Consider the following 27,340-nt stretch of genomic DNA (forward strand, 5'->3'; position numbering starts at 1 on the left):
TAAAGAATAGAAAAAGCTTCCTAGTTTTAGAAATAAATTTCATGGGGGGGCGGCATTCTGTGAGTATACTTAGACTTGCTGGGTAATTTATAGAAGTAGAATCTAATTTTTCTGGAAATAATGCCAGTAACCATGAATGTTTTTTGTCATTTGTCTGAATCTTTTGATAAACCAGGCCAGATTTTTAGTAGAGCTCAGTTTTCAGTAGCTCCCATCTAGGCACTTAAGAGTTTGTCTTCCCTGCAGAGTTGACTCAGGCTCTTATTATGTTGTTGCCCCTAGCCTAGCTCCTGTTCTCCTAAACAAAACTCTCACCTAAATATGGTGGTACTTTTCACCCTAACTAGCTAGCCTGCCTTGGGATAGAGGCTGAAGCCCAAATGCTGCTTATGCTTGGGCTAGTGACCGACTCACTTGGCAGTGAGAACACAGGCATGCTTGCATGCTGATAGTCCTTGGGTGCCTTTTGACAGTTTCTCTCCTCTCCCCCTCCCACCAGCCCCCGTGTGCCCAGTACACACACACCCCACAACTCGCTGGGAAAAAATCTGAGGGGCTTACTGGAGCCCTGAGAACCGTGGGGCAATCCCCCAGAAGTCCTAGAGATACATGAGTGAGTGCAGCACCAGTGTGGATGCAATTAAGTGGACACATTCAAGTTTAGTTTTGCACTGTGGCTGCTTGCAGCCTGGCTAGTCAAACATAAGTACCAGTTGCCCAAGTTTAACGCTGCAGTAAAGTCATAACCTGAATGGCCAGATTTTCAGAAGTGCTCAGCACCCAGAAATTTCTGTTTAGAGTATTAAACAGTACATTTCCCCGTCAGGTACTAAGGTGCCTAACTGAGTGCTGAGCTCCTTTGAAAATCTGTCCCCAAAATCTATTTCAGAATTTGTTCTATTGCTCCCAACTATAACCCCTTGTCTCTGTTTTCAAAGTGGGGGCTGGAATCATGGACTCTATTCCAATGGGGAAGGCTAAGGGAATTTAGTGGTTACACATATGACTGAGTAGAGCCAGAATTTGGTGCATTGAGGGACTGCTTCATGTCATGAAACTTGTGTGTCCAGCCCTAAATTCCACTGGCTTCCCCTTTTGCTGCCATCTTGCATAGCAAATACACGTCTAATGTGCTGTTCACGGAGCACGCAGAACTGATGCTATATTGACGTTGGAGGGTGTATTGTATTTTTCTTTTTAAACTACACCTCTACCTCAATATAACGCTGTCCTTGGGAGCCAAAAAATCTAACTGCGTTGTAGATGAAACCGCATTATATTGAACTTGCTTTGATCCGCCAGAGTGCGCAGCCCCTTCACCCCGGAGCACTGCTTTACCGTGTTATATCCGAATTCATGTTATATCAGACCGTGTTATATCAGGGTAGAGGTGTATTTGCGTCAAGGACATTGGCTTTAAGCCTGTAGGATTTTTACAACACTATCATACATCACCTTAAAAGACCAGTTTTGTAGGAGGTGAGGTGAGCCCATAATTTAATCTGTTAATTATTTCAAGCTGAAGGTGCTGTGGTCTGGAACAAGTCCCATCTTCCTGAAGGAGCAGCAGTTATATAAAGAAACATAACATTTAAAAAAAAAAAGTACTAAAACAAATGATCACTTCTGTATCTGGTTGAAAATCTATTTAGTCTCCTTTTTTGGGAGTTTCTTCATATTTTACAGTTCAAAATATGAGGAAAATTTGCCTACTGCAGTGTTAAATGTTCATGCCCATTTGGCTTTTATTCTCTAGGATTTTTGGTAATTCCCTCCGATGATTATGCACCAAGTTTTCTTGTTTTGTAGCCTTTGTCAGAAGCCAGTTAATCATTTAATGTTTTCACGTCTATAATTGTCTTGGTCCGTTAATATGAAGAACAGAGAAATGAGTGCAGTAGCACACTAGCTAGTATTTGGACAGACAGCCATCTATAGCTCTGATCCAATTAGAAATCCATAGTGTGTCCTTTGAATAACATGCTTTCACTGGGACACCCTGGTTGAATCTTGTACTAACCACTCTTATAAGTCTTCCTTTCCTTTTAATATGAGCAGTATTCACTTTTTTGTCAATTAGACAGTTTTAAGATTTCTTAATGGTTGACTTTCCTTCTAAAACAAACTTTCTCTTCCATACAGCCTAGAATAAAGTGGGTCAAACTCTCTGCTCTTATATCTGTGAACATCCAAAATAACTCTTACTTCAGTATTTACTTCACAATTACAACAGTGTAAGACAGCGAAATTCAGCTGCTAAGTTTTCATGATGTACCAATTATGCTTCCTTGTAGTTTATTAGTCATTAAAGGTAAAGCACAACTATTGATATGCATTCAAGAATAACATGGGTCAGATTTTCAGAGGCCTCAACCCATCCTCAGTTCTGTATGCACAGTTAATTGTAGATGCTGCTAATGGAAGCTGAATATCTAACTATATCAGTGGTTCTCAAACTTTTGTACTGGTGACCCCTTTCACACAGCAACCCTCTGAGTGCGACCCTCATCATAAATTAAAAAACACTTTTTTTTTGTATATTTAACACAATTATAAATGCTGGAGGCAAAATGGGGTTTGGGTGGAGGCTGACAGCTCGTGACCTCCCATATAATAACCTTGCAACCCTTTGAGGGGTCCTGACCCCCAGTTTGAGAACCTCTGAACTATATGATTTGTAGATACAAATTTAAAGTCTGTTTAAACTCAAAGTTTAGAGAGTATTTTTAATATAATTTAAAATCATTGCTGTGTTCTGCAGGTCCTTTCACCGATGTTGTCACCACAAACCTGAAACTTGGTAATCCTACAGACAGAAATGTGTGCTTCAAAGTGAAAACTACGGCACCACGCAGATACTGCGTAAGGCCTAACAGTGGAATTATTGATGCAGGAACATCAATTAATGTTTCCGGTAAGTCATTCAAAATGGCTTGTTTTGTAATTGAAGCTGGTCTAATCAAATCAGTGATTATTTTCAGAACACTGTGTGAACTTAATATATACTGGGAAAGTGGAGAGACAAGCAAGCAGGAGAGCATGATTTCATATTTATTTTATCTCCATGAAAAACAAACTGTTTCATAAACCTCTACTTATTGCTGGTGGCATAATTTTTAAAGCTTTTATATTTTGATAAAAGCAAAAACAAATCAATGTAAACAATGCAGATAATTACTTTCAGAATCACCTGTTTTGTACTCTAAGGGTATGGCTACACTTGCGCGGCAGCGCTTTGAAGTTTCCAGTGTGGTCGCAGCGCCAGCGCTGGGAGAGAGCTCTCCTAGCGCTGCACGTACTCCACATCCTCTACGGGTGTAGCTTGCCGCGCTGGGAGCCGCGCTCCCAGCGCTGCGGCACTGTTTACACTGAGGCTTTACAGCGCTGTATCTTGCAGCGCTCTGGAGGGTGTGTTTTTTCACACCTCTGAGCGCGAAAGTTGCAGCGCTGTAAAGCGCTAGTGTAGCCATGGCCTGAAAATGCAATGTGTGCTTTGGCACAAAAAAAAAAACTTTACATTGTAAGGGGGAAAGCGTAACTGATTTATTCACTTGTCTGTTTATTGGGAAGTGATAGCTGAATTTTTAACTTGTATAAATCCTCAGAAGTTTGGTAACTGAATTATAGCAATCATAAAAAGACAAAGCAGACTGGTATGCTGTAAGTTTACGGAGCTGAATATATTTCCCACTGAAATTGGAGGGTTTTGTAACTATTTAATTATACCACTGCAACCCAGAGAAAAATTTGGCCCTTCAAGATAAATGTGTAACTTTAAATTACATCTCTCTGACTATTTTGCTAACGTTTGCAGATGTATTGGAACAGTCAGATAATATTCCATAAACCCAGTGTCACAATAGTAGTGGAGAATTTGACTTAATCTCTCTTTCAGTTTTGTGGATTTCACACCAATCATTGCTCCTTTTTTGAAGCTTTTATCCTTTAAGAGGGGCATAATTGTACCAGTCTCTTAGATTTCAATGGCGGTTTCATTCCTGGAATGAGGAATATGTAGCTGTGACTTAGCAATAAAATATTAACCCTATTTATACATGGTAGTATAGTCTTCAGTGCTTATAAAAATATATGGAAATACTTATTGAATCAGTTCTACTAAGTCAGTTTTTAGTGACTGTTTATTTGAAATAACTTTAAAACATGCATGGGTTTTTCATGCAGTTTTTTATATCTGAGTTTTGTATGCTTTGACTCAGAATTGCATGTCCTAATTGTAATGGCTGCAAATTGGGTAGTTAAATTCCAAGTTTTTTCAGGTGATTACATGTATATTCCACCTCAGGGTCGGGGGGGGGGGGAGGGTGCGTGCGTGTGTGCGCGTGCCAAGTGCACAGTTGTTGGAGATTTATCCCTCAGTGGGACCTGTCAGGGAGGCACATGCACCATCATCTGTCTTGTGCCACCACGCAAAGGCGTAAAGGACAGAGTTGCCATGACTCCTCTCAGTTCCTTCTTATTGCCCTTAACGGTTGTTGAAACATGTCTTGGTGTTGCACTTTTTTCTTATTTGTGTATAGTTGGTAGTGTTTTAGTAGTTTAGACTCTTCGTTAGTAATAGACATAAGTTTTCCTTTAAAGTGTATTTTGAACACTTTTTGGTTCCTGTTGCTGGGTACCTTGAACTCCGGGTTTCAAGCCTTGCAATTCTTGCAAGAAACTGATACCAGTGAGCGACCTGCTGGTTGCCTGAGGTGTCTCAGGGAGTCTCATATCAGGAATCTGTGTTAAATGCTCAGAATCTGGGAGTTTGAGAACATTGGCACCAAAGTCCAGGAAGCTTCTGGGCAAGAACACAAGAGTGCACTCAGGGCCAAGGTACTCTCCGAGGCAGTCATCTGCTTAAAAGAGACCATCAGCTCCAGTGCTGGCACCATGGAGACTAGCCCCTGAAGTGGCTCCATTTCGTTCAGTGGTATGGGAGACTATGCTGGAGGCTTATGCAGCAGCATGGTATAAGAACGGCCATACTGGATCATACCAGTGGTCTGTCTAGCCTAGTATCCTGTCTTCTGACAGTGACCAATGCCATGTGCTTCAGAGGTAGTGAACAGAGCAGGTAATCAAGTGATCCATCCCCTGTCATTCATTCTGGCAAACAGAGGCTAGGGACACTCAGTGCATGGTGTTGCATGGATCTAGTGAGTCTGAGCACTGGCTTTGCCAGCTATCCAAGATACTTCTCACTCAGTACTGGCACCTGCTGTAACTGTGTCATCCCAGTGCGCAGTATCGTGAGTTCCTCTGGTTCGCTGCATCCCTCTTTGTGTGGTGCCAATCATGATCTCACTGGGACTGCCATCACCAGGCTCCGGACATCAGTCTGTGGCATCAATGGCAACAGTCCTCCCTTCTTGGTCAGAAGTTGACTCCAACCTGTCGCTGATGTGCCATGAACATCACTTTTCCCTTTCCACTACCTACCATCCTCGGTATCCTCTGGAGGCTTTGTCTTGGCCCTCAAGGAGCGACCTGTGTCTGGGAAGAAATTGGACTCTGAGGCCTTATCCATGGCAATTTGAACTCCTTGGGGGTTTCCACCTGCATCCAAATAGTCTCCACATCCTCCCTGCTCTGCTTTATAAAGTAGGCACCAACACACACCAGATGCAGCAGGAGACCTCGCTCAGTACCGGGCTCAATACTGAGTGGGATGTAATTGCTCTGGTGGATCTACCTTTAGAGGAATCAATGGGGCTCCACAGCACTTGCCTTCGATCTCCTCCTCTTCATCACCCATGAAGCAGTGGTGTCAGAAGGTTCCTCATCTCCCTTAAAGGACTACAGGGCTCAGCAGTACTATTAAAGAGGGTGGCTTCTGGTCTGAATATCCAGGTGGGAGGGGTTGGAGAAAGGTCTCTCAAGCTAGTCAACATCTTAGTTTCTTAGGAACCATCTAGAGCTGAGCTTCATTAATTGGGAGCAGTCTGAAGTCCATCAAGGTGCTATGGCAGACACAGTCTTTCTTCACCCCCATCCCACAGCAAAAAGTTCTAAGGACAGATATCCTGTCCCCTCACAGGGATTTGAACATTGTTACACCCACCGTCCAGGGTCATTGTTGGTCTCAGCTGCCAATGAGAGAGAACGCCAAGGTTAGCAGGAAGGAACGGAAAGGATGCAAAGAAGCTGGATCTCTTTGGCAGAAAACTTTATTTGCCAGTGAGTCTGCAGTTTAGGATTGCTAACCAGCAGTATTTGCTCGGTCTCTATATAGCCTCTTGGACAATACATTTAAATTTAAAGACAAATTGCTAGAGGATACAAGTCAGGAATTTCTCGCCCTGGTGCTTGAGGGTAAAGTGATGGCCAAAACCTCCCTTCAGGCTGGTTTGAACACTGCTGACTTTGTATCTGCAGCCCAGGCATCGACCATTATTCAGCTCACATGGTTATGGCTCCAGTCATCAGGTAGTCTTCAAGAAGTCCAACAGACTATACAGTATCTGCCTCTTGAGATGTCATCACTCTTCTCTGAGCAGACCGATGACAAGCTGCATAGCCTAAAGGACTCCAGGGTCATACTCAAATCTTTGGGCATTTACACACCTGCACCAAAGAGGAAGCAGTTCTGTCCTCATCAGCCTCACTGGTATCCTGTTTTCACGCCTTGTCACCAAAACCTAGCCAGGAAAAAGAACAGAAATTATAAGCGAAAACCACCTCTACCCCCTTTATCCAATAGCGCCTGATTCACCCAGACAGCCTGAGAGTTGTAAGCAAACATTTTGTTGTTTGTCAAAGACAGCCTACCAATTTCTGGAGTGCCAGCTTCTCTATCCCACCAGTTTACAAACTGACTATCCCACTACCTAAGTGCTCAGTCCTACATCACTACAGATCAGTGCGTGGTGGAATTGGGACTACACCCTTCATTTTCTTTCTTTCCCCCTTCCCACCCCTGTTTTCCATCCGTTTTCAGGGACCATTGTCATGAGGACGTTCTCCTTTGGGGGGGTGCTATCTCTACTTCAGTAAGGATGATAGAGGAAGTTTCTCAATTATACAAGGGGAAGGGTTTCCTTCCCAATATTTCCTGACCCCAAAAGCAAAAGGAGGTCTCAGACCCATACTAGACCTGTGATAGTTCAAACATCTGAACAAAGTAGTTTTGCATGGTCATGCTGGCTTCCATTATCTGGTATACGGCCCTCAGCTTAAAAGACACATTTCTGTGTGGCAATACATCAGAGCCACAGGAAATTCCTCAGGTTTCTGGTAAATAAGACCCACTACCAGTTTACAGTACTGCAGTTCGGCCTATCTGCAGCTCCATGGGTATTCACATAGTGTATAGTAGTGCTGGCAGCATTCCTGAGGAAGTCAGGAATTCAAGTGTTTCCTACTTGGATGACTGGCTAGTGAGAGGCCAATCTGAGGCTCAGAAGCTGCCCTTTATGTCAATCATCCAATCCACCTTAGATGCACTAGGGTTGCTCATCAACATGGAGAAGTCAATCCTGTCACTTATATAAAATAAAGTTGATAGGAGCAGTCTTGGACTCTGTGGAAGCCAATGCCTTTGTTCCACATATAAGATTGCAGATGATGCTTGCCGTTGTGTTAGACCTGAAGGTCCATCCTACCGTGAGGAGTATAGACTTGCCTCAGGCATCTGGGGTATATGGGCTCAGACACTTATGTAGTTCAGCTTGCCAGGTGCCATTTTCAGGAGCTGCAAGAGTAGCTGGCATCTGTGTACTCTCTGTAGAAATGATGGTTTGGATGCCTTCTGAAATCTTGGCCTCTCTAGACTGGTGGACAGATCCTTCAAGGGTGGAGTGGGAGGTCCATTTGCTCCTTCTCAGTCAGCTTTATGGGTTTAACTGGGGCACTTAAATGCCTCTGAGCCGGATTTGCTTTCACACTGAAATTCACATCATGATGGTGATAAACTCAATCCTAAAATGCCTACCCCAAATTAACAACGTATTTTTAAACTATGCCTGATAAATCTGAAGAACGCTTAAGTATTTCTTTCCTGTGACAAGTACCATTTGAGGTTAAGGAAGCAGGATTCTGGGATTACAAATGTTAGTTCATTTCCTTAGAAAAGCTATAGTGACCTTTCAGCTGTAAGCTTTTTTTATTACTATTTAATAATGGCCCATTTGCACTCCAGCGTTTTTCAAAAAGAGCTGTGCATCCCTTTTGTTCATGGTAGTTTCCTTAAAGCACAAAACCTGGAGGGGGACTGCACACAAAAAGTAGCACAGCCACCTTGGCTCTGGTGTCCAAAGGGTAATACAAAAAGACCATGTCAGAGGGTCTGCATATTGAAAGGGGTGTGCAAGAGAAGATTGAGGGAGGAGGGGGCAAGTGATGAATAGTAGGTTTCCAACAATTTTTGGGTAAGTGCACCAGGTACTGCTATATGTAGAACTATAGTAGCAGCCATGGAAGTAGTATGTTGTGCTCTGGTACCACGCTGGGGTGGGTTGAGGGAAAGGATTTAAAATATCCCCAACTCGTGCTGAAAAGCAGATTTCCGTAAATTGCATAGCAAGTTGCCTGTGTTTTAGCCTGTTGGGAGAAGCCTGTGTAGAATTTACTGCTGCTAGTCACCATCTTGCCAAGTGTTGGTTTAGTTGCAATATGTGAACTAAGCACCAAATGTGGCAAACCCGTTTCCATCCTGCCTTAATACTTGAAATAGGGCCTAAACAGTGTGAACTGCACTAAGTAAGGTCAGCATGCAGTCAGGTGATTAATCACTGGAACAATTCACGAAGAGTTATGGTAGATTCACAGTCATTGGCCATTTGTAAATCAAGAGTGGATGTTTTTCAAAAAGATATGCTGTAGTTCAACAAGAATTACTTGAGGGAAGTTAGGTGGCCTGTGTTATGTAGAAGGGCAAACTAGATGATTAGTAATCCCTTCTGGCCTTATATTCAGACCCTCATGTCTGGAACTTTCCATCTACACAGATCCAGTTTACAGACTCGGGGCCTGAAATATGAAGTTTGGAGAAGAAAAGGCCAATCGGTGCTATGCTGTTTGAATCTTGCATTCTGGTTTTCATGATCTTGCCTACATTAACTCGCCCCTCCCCCCATATTTTCCAAAATATGCAATTAAAGTAGTTTAATTCTCAAAACCACTTCTTGGGCATGCTGTCTAATTGTCAAACACGCAGCAGTTTAAAAAGCAGGATTTGAATTGATATTCTGAACCATGTTTGTTCATGGATCAAGAGAAGTAACAAAACTTTAGGTCCATCAAAAATACTTCTGCTTCTTGCAGCATGTTACTGGGGTTAGCACTTTTAACCTTCACCAAATTTTGATTTCATGAAAATGTAAGTAATTATTGCAACACTTGTAGTGAGGTGGCGGATCTACTGATTTGCTACCACACAAAATAAATTAGAGGCTATGGGGAGGGTTGCATATATATTTTACTTTAGTATAATTTTGCTCAGCACTGATACTTGTCAGTAGCTATATCAAATAGCATATATTCAATTTGTTAAATGTGCAAAAAAAAATCATATATTAGTGTCCTAAGATCTAAGAAGTAAAAATAGCTTTCTGAAGCAAGGTATTTTCAGTCTTGTAATTTAAATCATATATAAGGCATAAAACAGCACTTTGGATTCTCCAAAACCTAATAAGAAAATATTGGAGTATAACGGTTTGGATGATAACTTCCAGCCAATAAAACTAAAAGGACTGTATTTACAATCTCTGCTCCATCCTCCTGAGTTTCTGCTGACTAGGTTTAACGTGGCCATTTGGTTGCACTAGAGTGGCATTGCATTTCATTTTTTAAAGGATCCATGCCAAAGTCTAACTGCATAAAGATTTTGGACAAGTTGTTGTTGTTGTAGTTTATCAGAAAATTACTATCTGAAGCTGAAATTGGGGCTGTTGTATCTTCCCAATGCTACCACTTGTCTTCCATTAAAACAGTACAATATGGTTTGAAGTGTCTCGTAGGAATGTAAGCTTATAAGCGGATAACTCTCTTTTCTCAGATAAGAGAATCCAGTCATATATTATCACTATATTCTGCTTTACTTGAGCTCGCATGATAGCTCCCTTAAAACACACCTACAATGGTTGAAAATCAAGCTTTCCATTCTCCAACAGCGTGGCAAATCTCCAACCTCTAGAGGCTGTTTTATGTGTATTTCAGAGCACTACTTAAATACCAGAACATTTTTAAGCATTCCCATCCCTATCAGCACATCTTAACTACAATTCCAGGCTTGTAGCCCAGATTTTTTTTAAAAAGCTGAGTACATAAATGTACATACAGTGTGTCTGATTATGACAATTGAGTGCAAATGACCATCAGCAGCTATTTGCATTACGAGTGGACTGACTTTTGGTCTTAACTACTGTGTGTGTGTGTGTGTGTGTGTGTGTTTTTGAGTTTGTGTTGCTTCTTTGACAGAGACTTTCTTCCTTCTGGTTTTGTAACTGCCTGGAGTGTGCAATCTGTAAAAGATGCACATGAAGATATGGGGTTCAGTTGCTGTCAAAATTTGAAAATTTCACCAGATGCTGATATGCGGCAAGGAGTGGGGGTTGGGGAGGGGTTTACAATCTGGCATATGCAAAGTTTGCTACATAATTCCTGTCAGTATAATTTTCACGTATTGATCTGAAAGAACAAGTATAACAACACTTACACCATCAAACCTTCTCTAGAATCTTGCTGTTATGAAGCAGTGAATTAAATTCAGAACAGCAATCTGTTTGGCATTCAAAACAGATTCAAAGTTGTACCTTGGGGAAATAATTACTTTTAAATGAGCTTATAGCTGCACTGAACTAAGCAAACTGATATGAACCACAGGCCTACAGAATTTTTTCCATAAATGGATAAGTATTAAACTACCCAGTTAGTCCTCACCCACTATAGAGATTCAAGCAGCAGAGAAGACAGCTGAGCAACAATGGAGGAAGTACTGATCTTAATTACCACGCTTCTTAAGTCTGTTACACGTTGTGTAGTATTGAAACAAATGCTGTCACAGTTCGTTTTCATTTTGACCAACATTTTAAAAAATGTTTTCAACTTCACTGCATCTCAATCATTTTAAATTTAGCACTTCATATAAGAAGATTTCAGTGTCTAGCTCATTCTACCATTTTTAAAAGGCACACAGTTGCTAATGGCAAGAGACTCTGTGTGTTGTATTTGTGTGTAAGAATGTGATGGCATAGTCCTCTTAAGAAAACAGATTGGTTTGGCTGGTTTTACTCTAAAGTAAGGGACATCCTTGGACATAGCTTTCTTGTAACAAAACCTTTAGATATCCAGTGTATAGCTTTATGTGCATATATCAGTTGTTAACTGAAAGTTCTTTCCTGTAGTTCGTCTAATAAGCAGCTCATAATTTTTTTTAACTGTGCTAGTAGATCAGAGTACACTTAAATCTGGGACTCTGCATGAACTAAATGATGGGGTAAGAGAGACTTTTTGGTCGTAAAATGTACCTTCTGAAATTTTACATGGGCTATCTTTTAGTCAGGTTAATAATTGTAATTGTGGCATTATACAAGTTTAGTTTTGGATTGCAGTTTGTAACTTGGAGCTGTCTGCACCATCTAGTTACATGTATTCATATTCAAACTTGGTTTTGCTTTTGAAATTGAATGTGGTATTTTAATTGACCAATGGACTGCAATCAAAATATAGTTGTTAGCAGTCTCTCCAAGATAATCTGAGACTCACAATACAATTTGCAACAACAGAGGTGTTCCCAGATGACTTCTGTGATTAAAAATTGTGTCAGTAATTGAAGCACAGGGATTCCCCTCTGTTAATCACTCTTAGAAGGGAATTTTCTGTTTTTTAAAAAAAACACAAAAAAAGACGACTCCTGAGTTCCTTCGCCACCCTAATCCTCACCACCTTCCAACTCACGGAAAGGTGATTTGACAGGTAGTGACCTCTTCCTGGATGGAACTAGTGGGAGTTGGTCACATCCTTTCTGTGGGCCTCTTCCCATAATGTTCTGCATGTCTACAAACTTAAGCCTGATATACACTACAAAGTAAAGTCGCCACAAAGCAGTTTACATCAACCTAGTTGTGCATGTGTCTGCACTTAAACTTATGTCCCACCACTGTATGTACCCTGTTACACTGACATATTTACACAGTCTGCCCAAGCAGTGTTCAGCTGCAGTTGAAATGCCTAATTCAGTGCAGTGCATGAGTAGATACTGTGTTGCTTATGTTGACCTTGTCTTCCAGCAGTTGTCCTGCAGTGCCACACACTGACCACTCTGTTCATCATTGTGAACTCCACTGCCCTGGGTCATGGAGACCGGAAGCCCCTCTCCCCTTTAAAGCCCTGCAAATTTTTGAATTTTGTTTTCCTGATTGCCCTACTTAGCAAGTGAACCTAGCAGGTCTCCATTGTTGAGTGAAACGGCCCAGCTGACCATGCTGGCAGCATGATCCAGACACTCTCCTCCCTGGAGTAGACAGGAGATAACTGAATCTCTTGGGCCTGGGGTTGAAGAGGCTGTGTGGGCACAGCTCTAGCCAGCTGTAAAAATGTAGACCCCTACGAGCAGATTGCTCAGGGGATGCAGGAAAAGGGGTACAGCAGGGACCAGCAGCAGTGCACGTGAAAGCCGAGGGGCTACGATGGGCATTCCAGAAGGCCAGGGAGGCCAACAGTTGATCCAGTGCCAAGCCACAGACCTGCCACATTTACAAAGAGCTGCATGCTGTACTGGACAGAGACATCACCTCCATCCCCCCACAGCATTTGTGGATACCTTCTGAGGAGCTCAAGTCATAGGCCCCTGCCATGAACAGTAAGGAGAAGGTGGTGGTGGATAAGGAAGAGGATGACCATGGGAGACAGCTGACTGGGGAGTCCAGCTGTGCAGCAAGCCTGTTTATGACTCCACTGCAGTCCAGCCAGTACCGCCAGTTGAGCACAGGCAAATCCGGGTCAGGGGAAGGAACGTCGGGTAAGTGGTATAGATAAACTTTCAATTACAGGGATGGCATCTCCAAAGTAACAGGACATATCTTTTGACTTTTCCTTAATTTACTCGCTCCTAGAAGAGGTAGTGATACAAGCAGTAGAGGTAGAGCTTCTATCTGCTTTTCATTCCCCTCTAGTGTTGGGTGCAGGGAGGGCAGGGGGAAGGAGATGTGGAGCAGTTTGGTTATGTACACAGGGATGTTTCCTAAATCCTTTTGAGCGATCTCGATGAAACTTTCACAGAGGTACCTGCAATCCTCTGCCAAAAGTTTCTCGAGAGATCTGCCTTATTTCCATCTCCACAATAGAACACTTTCCCACGCCACTCATCGATAACTTTAGCAGGCACCATTCCAGTACACAGGCTAGCAGCATCTGGGCCTAGGTGGCTTTGGGACACTGGCAGCACCTATGCTCTCCCTGTGTTTGTTACCCTCAGGAGTGAGATGTCAGATAAAATCGCCACTACATGTGGGAAATGGTGCCATTATTCAGTGTCATTGCCTCATACTCAGTTTCAAGCAACTAAGCAATTCGTTCTTCATTTTGTCAATCCCCAGCAGGCCATAATCCCTTCTCTCTCTCACTCTCACACTCACACACACCCCATGGCTGGTGCTGTGACTGGCACCATACACAAGCAAAAGCAGAGGTGAGAGTGTAGTGCTTAACACTTGAGGGGAACAAGGGTGAGTGAGTTCAGCATTTTAAGTTTCACTTTCTGTAATGAATACACTGACAATAGTACCTCAGTGTGTGTTTTATCTGCAACTGCTGCCCCGGCATCCTTCATGACTTTCCCCCTCCACTCCCACAGAACACTCAAGCCAGATAAGGAGAAGAAAGAAGAGGACTCAGGATGACACATTCAGTAAGATCCTTCAAGCCAATGCTGCATCAGACTGTGAGCACAGGGCCTGGAGGATGAACATGGCGGCCAGCTTGAAGAAGGAAAAAATAGAGAGGAGAGAGGCCCAGGAATCCCAGCAGGAAAAAGGGAGGGAGTCGCATCAGGATGCAGTGGAGCTCTTCAGCCAGCAAACAGATGCTGCAGATTTTGTTGAACTTGTAGGTCCACCAGTCCTGGGCTCACCTCCCTCTGCAGCCCCTTGAGAACTCGGTATCAGAACCTCCCTATACCGTTCCCCCAACTTTCCACATGGCATTTGGGGTTGCTGCACTATTCTTACCACTCAACAGCGGAGAACATTAGACATTCACAGCTTCGCATATACTGACCTGTGAAAGCCACAGTTGGTGTATATGTAGCTGAAATGGATGTGATTGTTTAGTTTTTAATGTATTTGTTTTAAAATTGCATTTTTTTTGCACTTATTTGTTAAAGAATAAACTTCTATTTGGAACATAATTCATCTTTATTAGTTCATAATGGATGCTGCTGAATGCTCAGTAGTTCTGAAAGCAGTCAATTACCTGTTGTTTCACACTCACACAACTCATAGGATCAGTCACAAATAAAATTAATAGATGCACTGACAATGTTATATTCCTACATGTACAGCAATCACTACACAATTCCTACCAGGCCACACACGAGCAGGGCCAGATAGTGCATACACCACCACCACACATTACTCTGGCTCACTGTTAACATGGTTTTCCAAAGACTCCCTGAGCTGTGTAGCTCCATGTCGAGCTCTTCTAATAGCCCTTGTGTCTGGCTGTTCAAATTCAGCAGACAGCTGTGCTGCCTGTGCCCTCTCTCCCAGAAGAAACGTTCCCTTTTTGCTTCACAGATATCATGGAGGACACAGCAGGCAGTTAATGCCATTAGGATACTTTTCTCACTGAGGTCCAATCTTGTGAGTAGACAACACCAGTAGTCAAATTATTCCTTGGTGCTGTCATGGTGGCCAGTGTACAGCTTCATGAGCCAGGGAGCAAGGGATAGGCTGGGTCTCTGCCAGGATCACTACTGGCATTCCAACATTACCAATGGTAATCTGCCTGTCAGAAAGAAAGTCCATGCTTGTAGCTTTCTGAACTGTTCTGTGTTCTTAAAGATGTTAGTGTCATGCACCTTCTCAGACCAGCCTACATTGATGTCACTGAAAGAATCCCTGGTCCACCAATGCTTGTACTGTGTGTAACCATAGAAAAGTAGCTCTTTCTGTTAATATACTCAGTGGTAAGGTGGTCTGGTACCCGAACAGTGATATGGGTGCCATCTGTTGCTCCACCACAGTTTGGGAACCCCATTGCTGCAAAGCCATCCCCTATGTCCTACACATTGCTGAGAGTCAGTCCTGCATAGCAGAAGGCAATTTAATGGCCCCGCACACTTGCGTGACAGTGGCCCCCACAGTGAATTTCCGGGTTCCAAATTGATTCCTGACTGACCAGGAACAATCTAGCATTGCAAGTTTCCAGAGTCGCCAGTTACTTCTCCAATATCAGTTCAGCTCTCATTTTGGTGTCCCTGCGCTGGAGTGCTGGGGCAAGCTCAGCACACAGATCCAGGACTATGGTCTTGTGCATCTGAAAGTTCTGCAGCTGCTACTCATCGTCCCAAACCTGCATTACAATGCAATCCCACCAGTCAGTGCTTGTGTCTGGGGACAGAAGGAGTACTCCCCAATCTGCAGCTGCTGCATGAATACCACTATCAACCTTGAATTGGTTTTGCCATGTCTCACAGCAATCTGTCCTCCAAGGAATCGTCATGTTTCCCACTCATTCGATGGTTCTTGCAGCTCTGCAAATACTGCAAGATTGTGTACCCTGTGCTTACAACGCTCATGACAGCTTGTGCAGATTCCATGCTTCTTTCTCAGATGGTAGACAATGAGGAGGGGCATATGGGTTCGTGGAATTTTGAAAAAGCATGAAAATTATGGGATGCAGATACTATTACTAGATGGAGACAGTTGCAAATTGGGAAGTTGACCCCACCATGCATCCCTGCCTGTTTCTACCCCATCATGCATTGCCAAAACTTCCCAAGTCAGTGCACTGGATGGTGGCAAGTTGCATAGTGGTCTACCTATGGTGTACAACACTGCATCAGCACAAGCACTCCTAGTGAATATGCACGTCACCAGCTCAAGGACCCAAATATGCATGCTCACAAACAATATACTAACTGTGATGGCTGTTTGCTGATGTAACTTGAGTTTTTGACATATGTTTGTAGTGTAGACATAACCTTGTTCTTGTCATTGGCCTCTCAGCCCTTTTGAAAGACACTCACCCGACAGTGGTGGGTGCCATTCCAAGAGCCTAGAGATATGATGTACCATAAATTAGAAGGCTGGAGTGCTTAGTGTGATGAGCATTCTGCATTCATGTTACTCCTAGGTTCATGGAGCCATGATGCCTGAAAAATAGTTTGAGTACCTATTGCCTTACTTCCTGAGAGCTGCTTATAAAAGATTAAGAACAAAGGGCTTTTTTTCATATGTGCACAAAGAAAGGTATCTTAAGCCATAGCTGCATCTAGGAAAACATCTGTCATAGATCTTAATTAGGAAGGCAGAATATGAGTACTGGATTATTCTAGCAGATTAAAATTTTAATGCAAGGGGGAGGATGGGCAGATATGGTCCTCATTCTCCACAATCAATTCTCAAATACATTAATTTCGGCATTATAATGTAATTCTAACTCCACTTATTACGAAGTTGATTAAGCCTTTCTGTAGTTTTGGGGAAGATTGTGCTATAAATTACAGCAAATTAAAATGTGTATAACATTTTTAATGTGAAACATCTCTGCTGTAAAATACCATCCTGAGACTTCTGAGCATTCCAAAGAGAACCTACATCTTTAAACTTTAATCTCAACCTCTAAAATAGCCTTATGTCTTAGTCTGGCTCTGTGCAGTTTTCTTTTAGACTCATTAGCAATACGGTGTATGAGTAATCAGAATGCACGGTCATTACTTTGTTCTAGATGCTCTTTTCCACATCTTTCCCCCTCCCGTATATAAAACATAGATTCTCCTGCTGTGTACAAACTACTATCATTCTTCTTCTGGGGTTTTGTACAGAAAGTTGCTGTGATTCTTAAATGTAAATTTTTGTTTGAGGAGTCTGAACTTTCACAAATTATTGATTTAATTTTGAATTTAGAATCTCAGCCAGATCTATGCAGTGTGTTTCAGCATAAGGGCATGCAACTTAGAATCCAGTTTAACCTAGTATATTATTTAAGATACCATATAGTCATGGGGAATCATTAGTGATTCTAATGTAACTTTTTTTTTTTTTTTTTTTTTTTGCAGTGATGCTACAACCTTTCGATTACGACCCTAACGAGAAAAGTAAACACAAGTTTATGGTACAGTCTATGTTTGCTCCAGCTGATACTTCAGATATGGAAGCAGTAGTAAGTATTGAAACTAATTTATAGAGACTGTCCTTTATTTGTATAGTTTTATAAAGAGAGAACATCTTAAAGAGAAACAATCAAATTTTTCTAGCATTGCTTGTAGGTTGACTTAATGAACTTCATGGTTTTCCCGATGACTCTAAAGGGTGATGATCTCTACTCTCATTCCCATGTTTCTTGTGCTAGAAGTCTCAGCATTGCAGAGTTGGATGGTGCACTATGGGGAGAGTTGCCTTCCTCAGAAACAGATGATAGCTGCTCTGTCAGTGGTAGGACACCAGGCTGGATCCAAATTTTAAAAAAGGGGTGAGGAGGGAGCCCACAAGGCTAATGGTCTGATTTTTGTTTTGCATCTCCTGTGCTCTATGAAACATTTCCCTCAAGTCGCAGTCTCTCAATCCTCCTTAATGTATACTAGGACTCCCCTAGACCAGCCTCCATCTTTTCAGTGGGAACCAGGATCTTTCCTAGTATTGTAGAGTTTTCTTTATCCTTTCCCTTGTTTGTTTGCCCATATGTGGTCCTTACCCCAGAGATCTTAAAGTACAGCATTAAATGGGTTATAAATGAGGAAAACAGAGGTAGGTAGAGGCTGGGGTGAGGAAAGACGAAGGATATAGCAATTAAATTGTTGACTACTTTAAGGAAGCTTGGAAAGAAGCAAAGCAAGCAGCACTGACTGTTAAAGACTCACCGGTATTCTTGTCTCTCCACTGATGGCACTTCCTATAATAGTAAGAGTCTTGCTGTTGAATCCTTCTCCACCCTTGCTTTTATTACTTTAAACATTTGACAGGTGAAAAACCCTAAAAGTAGCCTATGTACTTTTTGTTGAAAACATATTTCCTTGCACAAACTCCTAGCTATTTAACATAGTTTTTGTGCAGTATACTTTTTCACTAACCACCTGCTTTTAAACTCTTGTCCATTTAAATTAAGCTTATTTCATATAAACTCATCTATGAAAAAATGCATCTGAAGGGACAGCATGAGCACAAGTCTTTCTTTCTTTAAGAAAAGGAGGATTTTTGTAAATATCTCCTTAGTTGAGCCTTTTTTTTAAACTAGTACACTTTTTAAAAATTATGTAAAAATAAATGGTAGGTACACATCCCATCTTGTTACACATTTGATTTCATGATAAAGTAAACTGTTAAAATAAAAAAAAACCCTATAAGATACTTATTGTTCTTCTTCGAGTGATTGCTCACATCCATTCCAGTTAGGTGTGCGCGCTGCGCGTGCACGTTCGTCGGAAACTTTTTACCCTAGCAACTCCAGTGGGCCGGCAGGTCGCCCCCTGGAGTGGCGCCGCCATGGCGCCCAATATATATCCCTGCCGGCCCGCCCGCTCCTCAGTTCCTTCTTACCGCCGTGTCGTTCGTTGGAACTGTGGAGCGCGGCATAGCTGTCCTCCACGTCCCTAGCTCTCCTCGTTATCTCTCGATTATCTCTAGTACTATTATAGTTGTTAATTAGATTGTTAAGTGTAGATAATAGTAGTTAAGTTAAGTAAGTTGTAAATAGTTCTTCGCCGGGGGCTTAGCCCTTCCGGCACCGGGCTCATGCCCTGGTTCGCCGGCTTCAAGCAGTGTGCGGCCTGCAAGAAGCCTATGCCCACCAGCGACCCCCCACGACGCGTGCCAGAAGTGCCTGGGGAATCGCACAGATCGGACAAGTGCCGCATCTGCAAGGCTTTTAAGCCAAGAACAAAGAAGGAGAGGGATCAAAGACTCCGAACTCTCCTTATGGAAGGCGGCACTTGACCCGGCGGCTTCGCAGGCCGTGATATCGGGGCCGGCACCGGATCGCGCCGGCACCGGAAAAGACTCCCCAGCACCGACCTTCTCCGGCACCGGGGACAGAGCCGAGGCCGTCGAAGTCTGCTACTCCGGCCAGGCAGACCCGACTGGAGCGCCCGGCCTCAATATCGGCTGCGGCGCCGCCGGCACCGTCGACTCCGGGCCCGGCGGGTCCGTCGAGTCCGGTGCCGCCAAGCTCCCCCATAAGATCTGGGGTTGAGATAGTGGGTCCCATCCACACCGGAGACCTTCGCCTCGGCTCGGGACCTCATAGCTCTGACTGAGTCCACTCAGCTGCCTCCCCCGGTACCGTCCGGTGCGGGTCGTGTCCAGAGGCAAGCCCATGATGTCGGCACCGTCTCGGACTCACGCTCACGATCCAGGTCCCGACGCCACGGGTCGCTCCAGATCCCGACGCCGCTCGCAGTCCCGGCACCGCTCCCCTCGGCGGTACCGGTCGCACTCGCGGCGCCGGTCGACATCAAGACGATCGCGGTCGGACCTCCAGCCGCCGATACCGGCACCGCGACTCCAGGAGCCAGTCCCGGCGTTACTCGCCGCACCGGTCGACCTCCCGGCACCGAGCTGGTGGCAGGTCCCGGTCCCGGTCGACCTCCCGGCACCGAGCTGGTGGCAGGTCCCGATCCCGGCACCGAAGCGGCGCCCGGTACCGGTCCAGATCCCGGCACCATGACAGAAACCGGTCCCGGTCCCGATCCCGGCACCGATATGACTCCCCGGCACCGGTCCCCGGCACTGAGGACGTTCGTCCGTGCCGACCCGCGCAGACCCTTACCATCCAGGGTCAGCCCCACCATGGCCCTCTAGACAGCCGTCCGTATCTTCCCAAACGGACAGTGGGTATGCGCTGGGCACCGACCGGCAGGCGGCGCTGTTTAGCGATCCGCCACAACAAGACCAAGGCCCGCAGCAATGGGGATTCTGGACACCCTGGGCATACCATCAGGCCCAGGGCCCCCAACAGCTCCCTGCTAGGCTGGCGACGGCGGAGCGCAGAGCACCAGAAGCCTCATTATCTCGCCCCCCTCCCTCCCCGGATGGGGAGGAAGGGTCCAAGCAACAAGACTCCGCTTTGGCTCCTGAGGCAGAAGCGAGGCCGAAGGAGACCCGCCGTTAGACACTCTCTTGCCGGGGGTCTCCTCATCCTCATCCCCGGATGAAGCGGTGGCTGGTACCTCCTCCAACAGCCCCCCCCCCGCTGGATCTCAGGGCGCACCAAGACCTCCTCAGGGCGAGTAGCTCAAAATCTGAGTCTGCAAGCCGAGGAGGTCTCGGAAATAGAGGATCCAATCGTCACCATCCTCTCAGCAGATGCTCCCACCAGGGTCGCCCTACCCTTCATAAGAACCATCCAGGCCAACGCCAACACCATCTGGCAGTCTCCGGCCTCCATCCCTCCTACTGCGAAGGGCGTCGAGAGGAAGTACATGGCCCCTTCCAAAGGCTATGAGTACCTCCATGTGCACCCGACACCGTGTTCCCTGGTGGTTCAATCGGTGAACGATAAAGAGCGTCATGGGCAGGAGGCTCCAGCCCCCAAATCCAGAGAGGCCAGGCGAATGGACCTCCTCGGCCGTAAGGTGTTCTCGGCTGGGGCGCTGCAGCTCAGGGTCTCCAACCAGCAAGCCCTGCTGAGCAGATACGCCTTCAACTCCTGGGTGGCAGCAGACAAATTCAAGGAGCTGCTGCCACAAGACGCTCGCCAAGAGTTTGCAGCCATCTTGGATGAAGGCAAGAAGGGTTGCACGCACGTCCTTGCAAGCCTCCTTGGACGCTGCAGACTCGGCTGCCCGTACCCTCGCGGCGGGGAGTAACAATGCGTCACATCTCCTGGCTGCAGGTTTCTGGCCTTCCCGCCGGAGCTCCAGCATACCATACAGGGACCTCCCTTTCGAAGGCCAGGGCCTGTTCTCTGAAAAGACAGACCCCAGGCTCAAGAGCCTGAAAGATAACCGAGTCATTATGCGGTCCCTCGGGATGCACACACCCGGGGACGCAACGCAGACCCTTCCGGCCGCAGCAACAACAACAGCGCAGGCCGTATTCCCCAATTCCGCCAGCGGCAGGACCTTAACAGGCGCCGCGGCAGGAATGGAAGGCGCAGGCATTCGGGGAACCAAGGGGGGCAGAACCAAGGCTCCTCTAAGCCTCCGCCTGGACCTAAGGCCTTCATTTTGAAGGTGCGCCGAGGGCGCAGTAACAGTTTCCCCCATGGATCCTTCCCCCCCGTTTTCCAACCGCCTTTCGTTTTCCTCCCGGCGTGGTCCCAAATAACATCGGACCGCTGGGTCTTAAGCACGGTGCAGACGGGGATACCGCCTGCAGTTTGTTTCATTTCCTCCTTCCCCGCCCCCCTTCCTCGTCCCTCTTCAGGGACCCCTCTCACGAGCAATTCCTTCGACAGGAGGTGCAGACGCTCCTCAGCAAAGGAGCTATAGAGGCGGTTCCGGAAAACGAGAAAGGCAAGGGGTTTTATTCCCGCTACTTTCTGATCCCCAAGGCCAAGGGGGGCCTCAGGCCTATCCTCGACCTGCGAGAGCTCAACAAATACCTGGTGAAGTTGAAGTTCCGCATGGTATCCCTGGGGACCATTATCCCATCCCTGGATCCGGGAGACTGGTACGCCGCCCTCGACATGCAGGACGCGTATTTTCACATTGCCATTTGGCCACACCACAGACGTTTCCTCCGCTTCGTGGTGGGCCCCCTTCATTATCAATTTGCAGTCCTTCCATTTGGCCTGTCCACGGCCCCGAGAGTGTTTACAAAATGCATGGCAGTTGTTGTAGCGCATCTTCGGCGCAATCGTATCCACGTGTTTCCTTATCTGGACGATTGGTTGATTCGGGGCACGTCGGAACAACAAGTCTGCAGCCATGTCCGCGTGATCACCGGCATGTTCGCCACTCTGGGCCTCTTGATAAACACGGACAAGTCCACCCTGATTCCCACACAGAGGGTGGAATTCGTCGGGGCCGTCCTGGACGCCACTGTGGGCAGGGCCTTGCTGCCATTGCAGCGGTTCCAGGCCTTGTCGGCGATCGTTCAACGACTGCGGACAGCCCCCTTGACGTCAGTGCGGACATGTCTAACCCTGTTAGGCCACATGGCGGCTTGCACCTTTGTGACCGGTTACGCTCGGCTCCGCATGAGGCCCCTCCAGTTGTGGCTCATCAGTCATTACAGGCCGTCAAGACAGCCGCTAGACATGTTAATCACAATCCCCCAGAGGGTGTTAGATTCTCTCGGCTGGTGGCTAGACTAGTCCGTGTTATGTGCGGGTCTCCCTTTCCACCCACCTCAGCCCTCGGTGTCCCTAACAACGGATGCCTCGGATCTAGGCTGGGGGGCCCACCTAGGGACCCTGAGGACGCAGGGCCTGTGGTCCCAGGAGGAGGTGGGGTTACACATCAACATGCGGGAGTTGAGAGCGGTCCGCCTTGCTTGTCAAACGTTCTGTCATCAGCTTCAGGGTCGCTGTGTCGCGGTGTTCACCGACAACACGACGACCATGTATTATATCAACAAGCAAGGAGGCACCAGATCCTCCTCCTGTGCCACGAGGCAATGCGACTCTGGGACTTTTGTGTAGCCCACTCCATTCACCTCATAGCTTCCTTCCTCCCCGGAGTACGGAACACGCTGGCGGATCGATTGAGCAGATCCTTCCTGTCGCACGAGTGGTCCCTTCGCCCGGACGTCGCCCTCTCCATCTTCCGGAGGTGGGGTTATCCCCGGGTGGACCTCTTCGCGTCCAAGGGGAACAGGAAGTGCCAAGCGTTCTGCTCCTTTCAGGGCAGGGAGCCCGGGGTCGATAGCGGATGCCTTCCTTATTCAGTGGTCGACCCACCTGTACTATGCGTTTCCCCCGTTCCCTCTGGTCCACAGGGTCCTTCTGAAGGTGCGCAGGGACAGGGCTCACGTGATCATGGTAGCCCCGGCATGGCCCAGACAGCACTGGTACCCCATGCTGCTGGACCTGACCATAGCCGACCCAGTTCCCCTGCCCCTTCATCCGGACCTGATTACCCAGGAGCACGGGACCCTCTGTCACCCGGACCTGCAGTCGCTGCACCTAGCGGCGTGGCTCCTGCGTGGCTGACTGGCTCCGAGCTGCGCTGCTCCACGCCGGTGAGGGAGGTGCTCTTGGGCAGCAGGAAGCCGTCCACGAGAGCGACATATTCGGCCAAGTGGAAGCGTTTCTCCTGTTGGTGCGTGGAGAGAAATCTCCGCCCTATGGAAGTTTCGGTGGCCGACATCCTAGACTACATTTGGTCCCTCAAACAGCAAGGTCTGGCCATATCGTCGTTGCGAGTCCACCTGGCAGCTATCTCCACCTTTCACCCGGGTGCGGATGGTCGCTCTGTTTTTTCTCACCCAACGGTGTCTAGATTCCTTAAGGGGCTGGAACGTTTATACCCTAACGTCCGTCCCCCTGCTCCAACCTGGGATCTTAACCTGGTGTTGTCCCGGCTCATGGGACCCCCCTTTGAGCCGTTAGCTACTTGCTCCCTGCTTTACCTATCTTGGAAGACTGCCTTTCTAGTAGCTATCACCTCAGCTAGACGGGTGTCGGAACTCCGGGCTCTTGTGGTAGACCCCCCATATACGGTCTTCCACAAAGATAAGGTGCAGCTGAGACCACACCCTGCCTTTCTCCCCAAGGTGGTCTCAGCCTTCCACGTCAACCAAGAGATATTCCTCCCGGTTTTTTTCCCGAAACCTCACTCCTCAGGCGGGGAGCAGCAGCTCCACTCGCTTGATGTCCGTAGGGCTCTCGCGTTCTACGTGGAGAGGACCAAGCCCTTCCGCAAATCCCCCCAGCTTTTCGTGGCGGTAGCGGACCGCATGAAAGGGCTTCCTATCTCCTCCCAGAGGTTATCCTCTTGGGTAACGTCCTGCATCAGGACCTGTTATGACTTGGCCCATGTCCCTACGGGCCGTGTGACTGCGCATTCTACCAGGGCGCAGGCGTCGTCGCTGGCTTTCCTCGCCCGTGTGCCCATCCAGGAAATCTGTCGGGCAGCGACCTGGTCATCGGTCCACACCTTTGCTTCCCACTACGCCCTGGTCCAGCAGTCAAGAGAGGATGCGGCCTTCGGAACTGCAGTGCTCCATGCCGCGACTTCTCACTCCGACCCCACCGCCTAGGTATGGCTTGGGATTCACCTAACTGGAATGGATGTGAGCAATCACTCGAAGAAGAAAAGACGGTTACTCACCTTTGTAACTGTTGTTCTTCGAGATGTGTTGCTCACATCCATTCCACACCCGCCCTCCTTCCCCACTGTCGGAGTCGCCGGCAAGAAGGAACTGAGGAGCGGGCGGGCCGGCAGGGATATATATTGGGCGCCATGGCGGCGCCACTCCAGGGGGAAACCTGCCGGCCCACTGGAGTTGCTAGGGTAAAAAGTTTCCGACGAACGTGCACGCGCGGCGCGCACACCTAACTGGAATGGATGTGAGCAACACATCTCGAAGAACAACAGTTACAAAGGTGAGTAACCGTCTTATTCTCTTCGCTTGCAGCAGTGGTTTTGCTAGCTAAACGAGAGCATGCTCATTGTACTAGGGTTTTTGTAGTGGTTCCATTGAAGAGAACTACTCCCTTTTCTATATTATTTGAGAAACTGATGTCTCTTTTCCCATCCTCTGTTTCTGTGAGGGTATGGTGAGTTTGCAGTGCAGACAGGCTAGCTCTTTTGCCAAGTAGAAATCGCATAGTAGAAGAGAACAAATGTGTGTAGTTCTATGAAGATAACTAGGTTGATCTTAGATTGTCTTTATTGGACTGGCCAGAAAACCATACAGATGACTTACTGTCACATAATCTTACTCGTGTCTACAATGTCGTCCTCTTGGATGGTTTCACAGGCTCTAAACCTTTAAGCATGCCAGAACTCATGCTTCCACAGGAAGTCATTGAAGCCCCTTAGTTTAGCACGTTTTAGAAGGCTGCTAGATGAAACAATAGCCTCTACCTGGTTAGAAACATTCCTGCTTTGGCAGAGAGATTTACTAGTCAAATTTTTGTGCACTATTTTATATCATCAGAAATATATCTCCACACCATGGAGCCTATAGGGGTGTTTCAGTTTTCCAGAACTCTCCAGGCCAACATAATTTTTTCTTCCTGCAGTACTCCCTCAGTCCTTCAGTATGTTACCACAATACATATCTTCCTATTCTGGATAAACAGATGACAGATTTCAAGAGTTCTCTAAAGCTTTCAACACTTCACAGCCAGCCAACAATTTCAAAAGAGAATCCTGATTTCAGCAACAGAAAAGTGACAGAACAATTCAGCTATCTACCTGGGTCAAATCCTTACTCAGACTGTATGTGTGTGGGCCACAATCTGCAGGTGTTGAGATGTGCTGATTATCTAAAACAGAGGTGGGCAAACTGTGGCCCGCAGGACCACCCTGCCCGGCCCCTGAGCTCCCGGCCAGGGAGGCTAGCCCCAGGCCCCTCCCCTGCTGTCCTCCCCTCCCCACAGCCACGCTGCCAGCACTCTGGGCGGCAGGCTGCACGCTCACACATGGCAGCAAGCCTGGGCGGCGCGCCTCCAGATAGCATGCTGCTCTGAGCAGCATGGTAAGGGGGTTGGGGGGTTGGATATGGGGCAGGCGGTCCTGGGGGGCAGTCGGGACAGGGAACGGGGCAGTTAGATGGGGCAGCAGTTTAGGAAGAGGTGGGGTGGAATGGGGACTGGATAGGAGGTGGGGTCCCAGGGCCTGTGAGGGGGCAGGGGTATGGATAGGGGTCGGGGCAGTCAGGGGACAGGGAGCAGGGGTGGTTGGATGGGGGTGGGGGTCCCAAGGAGTAGGAGGGTGGGGGAGAGGTTCTGAGAGGGGCAGTCAGGGGGCAGAAAGTGGGAGGGGTTGGATGAGGGCACAGCCCTCCCTACCCAGCCCTCCCTACAGTTTCGCATCCCGATGTGGCCCTTGGGCCAAAAACTTTGCCCACCACTAACAAAAATATATTAAAGGAGAAAAATGTACACACACACGTACACACACACAATTATGGACCTTCCTAGCTAGAAAGTATTCTTGTAAGCCAGCCACTTCAGTTATAGGTTATCATTTGTATCAGGCAAGAACTTCTGATTTGTAACCCTGTACATAAAATGTTGCGGAAGTGTATTGTTAGTCTGCTTAGATGGTATAAGGGCTGTATCACCTATGCACAACTGAATACATTGGACTTCAGCAGGTAACTAACAAATATGTATGAACATGTGTGATTGAGTTCACTTACCAGAATGACAGTGCCTCCTGCTGGCTGTCTCAAGGATTAGTTCTCAACCTGCATGCCCTCTTCTGTAGATGCTGTGTTTCCTGGGCTGAGACAGGTCCTTTTCATGAGTCAGTCCTCCAGCCATGTCACTATCTGCGTTTTTCCCCCTTCCCAGGGGAGGAAGGATTTCCCAGTTCTATATTGCAGCCACTTCCCCAGTGGCAAGCCGGGGAGGCAGGGCAGGGGGAGGCTCAGGCCCAGGCGCTACTCTGGGTTGCGGATCCTGTGGGATAGCAGCATCCTGCTTCCTTTCCTTAACTTCTCTGCCAGAGCTGGATCAATTCTCTGGGCCACTTCCCCAAGGCACTAGCAGCTTCTTCACTCTGTTCTGAGGGCTTCCAGCCAGGAGCACCTGCTTTGCTTCCCTCTTTCTGTGCCAGCAACTGCTTTGTACAATGTGCTACTTTCCTGCTGCCAGCTAGGAACACCAGCCTCGCTCCTCAGGCTCCCTGCATCAACTGACTGTCTCCTGCCCTGCAGCTCCTTTTTATGTAAGCCTGCTGGGCCCTGATTGACTGCTCCATGTGGCCTCTCAACAATTGGTTGCTCCCTGCACAGCCTCCCTAGGTTGCTTTTAATCCCTTCCCTTCTGCTGTGGTGTGAATACCCCCATCACAACATGAATTTGAATTTACCAGTGAACAATGGGAAATCGGTTCTTATTTTGAGGAAATGGACACAGTTCTAAAAGGGATTTGAACACCCCGTTTGAAATAAACTAGAAAACAAATCACTGATATTGTTAATAAATTATTGTTCAATCCGTACAGCCTGTGCATTGGTTAAGAATGCTAACCTTCCTGAATTGGATTATTAGTTTTGTTTTTGGTAACTTCGCCTTTCTTTTGAGCCTTCTCCTTGCATCTCTTGTGTTTAATCTAGACGGT

General features: G+C 46.8%; 1 protein-coding gene across 2 annotated transcripts in view; it reads left to right on the top strand.

Annotated features, from left to right (window-relative positions):
• The window catches only part of VAPB (VAMP associated protein B and C), a 53,664-nt gene that overhangs the window by 19,721 nt on the left and 6,603 nt on the right, over positions 1–27,340 (top strand). For both annotated transcript variants that reach the window (XM_050917825.1, XM_050917824.1), the window contains exons 2-3: positions 2,762–2,914; positions 17,222–17,325. In XM_050917825.1, coding sequence (XP_050773782.1) covers positions 2,762–2,914; positions 17,222–17,325 — 257 coding nt within the window. The remainder of the gene's footprint in view (positions 1–2,761; positions 2,915–17,221; positions 17,326–27,340) is intronic.

Source organism: Gopherus flavomarginatus, chromosome 11, assembly GCF_025201925.1.
Source record: "Gopherus flavomarginatus isolate rGopFla2 chromosome 11, rGopFla2.mat.asm, whole genome shotgun sequence".
In the NCBI taxonomy this organism is placed as follows: Eukaryota; Metazoa; Chordata; order Testudines; family Testudinidae; genus Gopherus; species Gopherus flavomarginatus.